General features: G+C 39.6%; 1 protein-coding gene across 1 annotated transcript in view; it reads right to left on the reverse strand.

Annotated features, from left to right (window-relative positions):
• LOC126267210 (zinc finger protein SNAI2-like) overlaps positions 1-5,752 on the reverse strand; it is a 78,399-nt gene extending 72,647 nt beyond the window's left edge. Inside the window, exon 1 of the mRNA XM_049972182.1 lies at positions 5,652-5,752. Within this exon, the coding sequence (XP_049828139.1) occupies positions 5,652-5,739 (88 nt within the window). The 5' untranslated portion in view covers positions 5,740-5,752. The remainder of the gene's footprint in view (positions 1-5,651) is intronic.
• Between the last annotated feature and the right edge of the window lie 248 nt (positions 5,753-6,000).

Below are 6,000 nucleotides of genomic sequence, written 5' to 3' on the forward strand. Positions count from 1 at the left end.
AACCACTTTGTCATGACTGTTACGGTAAATGTTATATTGAGAGCACTCAGTCAAACGGCCGTATTGTGTAATTTTGCAGCGTTTCTGCATCACGTAAAGGTATTTTCCACTTCCCAAGATCGCATTATTTTAGAAAATTTGTTTTATTGTACTATACATTACAGCCAAATGAAACGTTGGTTAGATTCACTAAGTATGTCGTACAAACTGTTGTCACGAGACTATGCAGCATTAGAATCACCGACTCTTTTCGAAACATTTTATAACACTCTTGGCATGATGCTCTGAACAATACGTATTCGATAAAGCATAGGTGACTTTTGCTGTCCCGATTGATATCATTGTGTTAAAAGATAACATGTCTGTCGATATGGGCTTTGAATTCGTTCGTCTCGACCGTAGTGCTTGTCGACAGATCGAACTATTACGGATGACTGCTGTTGTATTTAAATTCTGCCGCTTGATTATGTATCCAGTGACTCATGTACACTGTTCTTTGAGGCACACTCTGACTCAGTGCGGTGATTCGACGCACGTCGTGGAAAGCATCACGCTCCGACCTGCGCAACAGATGCGGATGACATTTCATATTTACATTGCAACCTGCCATTCTCCTCTGTGTGCTGTATGTCAATGGAGATCAGCGCTCTCAGATTTTATTAAAGTCAGCCGGAAATTGTTTGGTTTTGGAAGAAGAACTGATATACATTTTAAAAAAATGTATGACTAAGGACTGTGATCGGATGCCTGGTACTCAAACCATGTCCATTTCGATTTTAAAGTAGTTTGATTATTGTTCATTATAATTTAATAGATGGTACCATGTACAGGATATATATTCAATAATTAAGAAAGCACTAGCTACAAAAAAGTATTCACTGTCTACTTTACAAGCATTCCAATCACTAACAACTCTATCTCGCACAGGTACCATCTTGAAAACTCACGTACATTTAGACTAAACATCGTACTGCAAAAGAACTGTTTCTTGTGAGACACACCTGATCGCCAACTTTAATCACTTGTGCTACCTTACATCAGCAAACCACTAGTTTATTCATTTCTTATCACAGCCTCTCCACCTATATCACAAGTTAATATTCTTCTTCTCATCAAATTACTCACCGTCGCCGACATTTATTTCACGTTTTATACTCACTAATATCCAACGTAACTCCGTTCATCAAAATACTGCCTGACTCCACTAGACTCAACGGTCCATTTGCTATAGTAGGGCTACAATGCCCAACGACTATTAATCTCCCGAAGAACTTGATCTTTGTATGTACAATACGCTGACAACATCAAGGAAAAGCTGGCGGTGATAGAGACTTTTCGCTGGCTAGCCAATTCAAAAACATGCGTGGAACAAGTCTTATTTTACGAAACTTGTCTCACTCCGCTAGTGGTTGGTTCTCTTGTTTTTAGCTAGCGTCATAGACATCTTATACACTCCGAGGAGGACATTATTTTCGTCTCTAAAAGTCAGCCTAATTTCCAGTAACTGCAATTGCAACTTCAGTTGTAGGATTATTTTCGAGAGTAAAATTTCGTGCTAAATCGCATTTCAAAATATCCTCTTCTTTCTTCTATAATTCGAGTATGTACAAGGAAATATTGTCGGAGACGGAGTGTATTGGCTATGGTATGAAATATTTAAGTATGATAGAAGACGCTTGAAGTTTACTGCTTTGACTCAATAATACCATACTCGAATATGGCTGACAGTCAATTGTAAAATTATTATCGCTGAAAAAAAAATCACTTTTCTGCTGAAATAACTTTTTAATGCTGACAAGTGCTAGCGGTGACAGAACGACTACGTTGTCGATGAGATACTGACTCATGATAGATTTAGAAATAAATGACAGAACACAGATACTCATCGTCACACTCTGTGACGCATACTGTCAGAAACGTGTTAATTTATATTAAATTTTGGTGTTATTAGACTATCTGAAGATCATTTATTGTAGACAGAGGATCAACTATTTCTTCGTTCTACAGTGGTCGAGACATTTGGATCTTCAGAAGTCATAATCAATACATCTGTTACAAAATACTAAATTTTCAGTTTCGTATGGCCATGTAGAAGCGTTGTATTGTTTTTCGACAATTGATTTGTGTGTGTTTAATGCGGGTATGCAATAGCATTCTGAAGCGTCATAAGCAAGTGGTTCTGTTGACCGACCCACCTGGTGGCAGACACAATATACTGGGTCAAATGTCGTAGAGAATACGAGACTACTTTAGGAAGATTTCCCGACATTTGTTGATGCAGTAGTGGCCCTGTGGTGAATGTGGGCGTCGCGAGTACACAACAAACGTAGTTATAGAGCTGTGAGAATCTGCTGATAGGATATGGTTTTTTTTTATTTATTTTTTAACGAGGTTCTCCTAATAATTATCAGGACTACTTTGTTACTACGGAAGTCACTTGCAAAAGCTATGAAGGCGTACAGCTGGATGCAGCTATCGCTGGGGAATGTTAGATGCAGAAATGGTGCATTAAACAGCAAATCGAGCACACTATCCTCGAATTTCGCCAACGTAATTGTTGCAGATACAAAATATGAAAGTGCTAAAAAATGTGAATATTATAGAACCATCAGTTTAATAATTTGTCATTTCAAAATAGGCTACTGACACGAATCATGCGAAAGTATGGAAAAGCAATCTCAGGGAAGACGAGTTTCAGTACCGGAGAAATGAAGCTACAACCACAAGGTTTATCGCACAAGGCATAAGGAAGAAAGACATACTTACGTTTATAACATTTTGGATTTAGTATTCTCTTGTGGCCAATTGCTAACATCAGAAACATTTCGGAAGTGTTGGTGTATGGCGTATCTATTATAAAGTTAACATTCAATCAAGACGGCGTGCTGAAAAAGAGTTCTTCTGATTTCTTTTGTGTGAAAAATCTTAAAGTTTTTTCATAAAAAGTTCGGAGGCATCACTTTTCCTCATGCCCTCTTAAATCATAAAATCACGGCGCTGAATTAGTTCTGGCTTGTGGAATCCTCAGACTTAAAAACTCATTGCTTTTTTAAATAGGTATTTAAAAAAGACAATATAATATAGGTAAAAGCGCTTCCCACAAAAAGTCGTGAACGAAATAGTGAATGAAAAAGCTAACAAAGAAAGAAAAGAAAATACATGGAATATTTTACTAGACTGTCATATGATCTGCTGTTATTCGTTGAAATTCAAAAGCCAAAAGCAACAGGAAAAACAGTTGCAAGCGAAACAGAAATTTCCATTTTCAGTTGCTTTAAATCATCATCACTACTCCGAGCTGTACCTTTTCTGTACTCATTTATTCTAGCCGTGCTATAAGACCTTGTATAACAGGAAACTTAAAGAAATACCTTTTTCGATAATTTGAGTTATTTTCGTCACAGGTAGACACGAACAGCACATTTCTACAAGTTAGCTACATTTTTGAAACAAACGACTTCACGATGAGTAATTCCTGAGACCAAGCAAGAATCAAATTATTATTGATTTTTATTATTCGATGTTATTGCAAATACTGTACGAGTAAATTGCAACAGTGACTATTTCCCTCTGTTGGACGAAGAGAGCCTCACCGTAACGTTTCCAATGCTTTAAAGGAGAACAATACGAAAGATCTGCGCTATGAAGAAAAAGAAAAGCTTCCAAGTAGCAGAATCTAAGAAGACACTGAAATCGTTGGAGCAAACCTTGTACCGGAAAATCTACTGGGTGTAGACAGCAACGTAAGATCAATAAAGGAATTCTGCGATTTCGTAAATATAGGTTCTATGCTTCATTTTGTGATCACTGGAATGGAATACTAAATATCGTTCTATAGTAATATGCTAACCCCAAGCGCTCAGGATACTAACATAGAATTTCTAGACCTGAAAACAGCTTCTAAAAATTTAGAGTGGAGCAGGATATTTGAAATTCTCAGAAAAGTAGGTATACGCTGTAGTGGAAGAAGGATTATAGACAGTTTGTCCAACAATCAAGAGGGAATAGTAAGAATCGGAGATGAGGAGGCATGTACTCGAATTAAAAGAAGATCTAAGACAGGGATGAAATCATCCGTCTTTATTGTCCAGATTGTATGTCGAAGAAGCAAGGACGAAAGGAAAGGTTCAGAAATGGATTATAATTCAGCTTAAAAATATACAGGAGTTAAGATTTGCTAATGGCGTAGCTACCCTCAGTGAAAATCTTGGAGAATTACGGGACCTGTTGATGTGAATGAGCAGTCTACTGAGCGCAGCGTATGGACAGAGAGTAAACCAATGAAAGACGAAAGTACTGAGAAGCAGCGAAGAAGATATTTGCAACAAATGAAACATCGAAATTGGAGAACAGGTGGTAGGTGATGTGAAGAATTCTGTTACCTCGGAAGCAAATTGACACATGACAGACACAGCAAAGGAAAACAATGCATCGCTTTTCTAGTTACCGTTTGCCCTGTAAAAATCTGCGTTTCCTCCCATCTGGTCATATGTCCGAGCGCATTTTCAGTCCGCTTACGATAATTCGGCACATATTCGCATCGAGATCTTTGTGTTTTCTTGTTTTCATGCTACGTTTTCCGTTAGCTAAATGCTGTGAAACTCTTTACGTGACGTCTGTTGCGTGCAATCAGTGTCACAGCAGCAATTGTCACAATTCCTGTATGTAGGTTAGCAATGCTGTTGTTAATAATTCGCTGCGCTGTCTTTTGTGGTGCCTCAGTCCAACGCGTTGCTGAGGTACAGCTCGATTCTCCAGGACTACATTGATGTTTTTAGCGTTACATCTCCTTCAATTTATCATGTTCGTTTGTCCATGAAACGTATTTCTCCTAGATGGCCAAATAGGTTCCACATTTGCCCTTGCACTTTAAATAATGTAACATTCTTGTGGCTGTACTACAATGTAATCCTTGGAAACGCGTTGGACTAAAGTGCTAAAATGAAATACTGTGTTACTAGCCAAAATTTTCGTAACCTATAATGTACAATCACGGAAAGCTGCTCATTAAAAATCTCTTAATAATGTCTCATATTATAAATATAAGCTCTTGCCACGTCAGCAGTGACATCATTTAGCTAACGGAAAACAACCTACGAAAACAGGAAAAAATTTCTAGACGTTAGTATGTACCGCAAGTGAAGTGAAAGTGCGCGTCTGATCTATGACTAGGTGAGAGGAAAAAGAGATTTTGGCAGGACAGACAAGTAACTAAAATTATTACTCTCATAAATCCTTTGATAAAAAAGGCGAAACGAGACTGGAAGGTAATTAAATATGACACTGAAGCAAGAAAAAGACGTTTGAATTTATAAAACGTATTTTAAGCACTTGCTGTGAGAAATGGCCTCACCAACAAACGAAATGAAGACTTAATTAAAATCGATCAGGAAAGAAGTCTTTGAAAGTCGGTGAAAGAGTGTTGGGGTACATGTTGAGGCACGCAGAATTATCAATTGTTATAAAAAAGATGCGTGGGCGAACATCGTTTTAAGTGCGAACGTCGGACTACTGAGAACGCTGGTAGGCGGAGCTGGGAATAGAACGTGGCGAAGAGAAAGATCGTTTAAAATGTCGATGAATGTAAGAAGAAGGGGTGGAATTGCTGGGAAGCACGCAGGTGTTAGGTAGAACAAGTGGTGGAGTCGTACCTCTGTGTTGCGGCAGGTCTGTGGCGGGCGCAGGCGTGGGCGCCCCACTGCTGTAACGCCGGGCCGTCACCAAGAAGGCCCGAGGCATGACTGCGGCTGGCCGCTGTCTGGGGGCGCGCACGGTGGCCGCCGGGGGTGGGGCACAGCGGCCGAGGGGAGGGGAGGGGAGGGGCACGCGACACGCCGGGGGAGGGGAACAGCGGCGTACCGGCTGCATTGTAGTTTTTGTCAACATCCGTGGTGGCATACAAAAACGTATAGAGAGCATGTCGAGCTTGTGTGCACCGCATGGCAAGGGGTACTCTGCCATGAAAGTCCACAGTTGAAAAGTAAATGCTGCGCTTGATGT

This window comes from Schistocerca gregaria, chromosome 4 (assembly GCF_023897955.1).
Source record: "Schistocerca gregaria isolate iqSchGreg1 chromosome 4, iqSchGreg1.2, whole genome shotgun sequence".
In the NCBI taxonomy this organism is placed as follows: domain Eukaryota; kingdom Metazoa; phylum Arthropoda; class Insecta; order Orthoptera; family Acrididae; genus Schistocerca; species Schistocerca gregaria.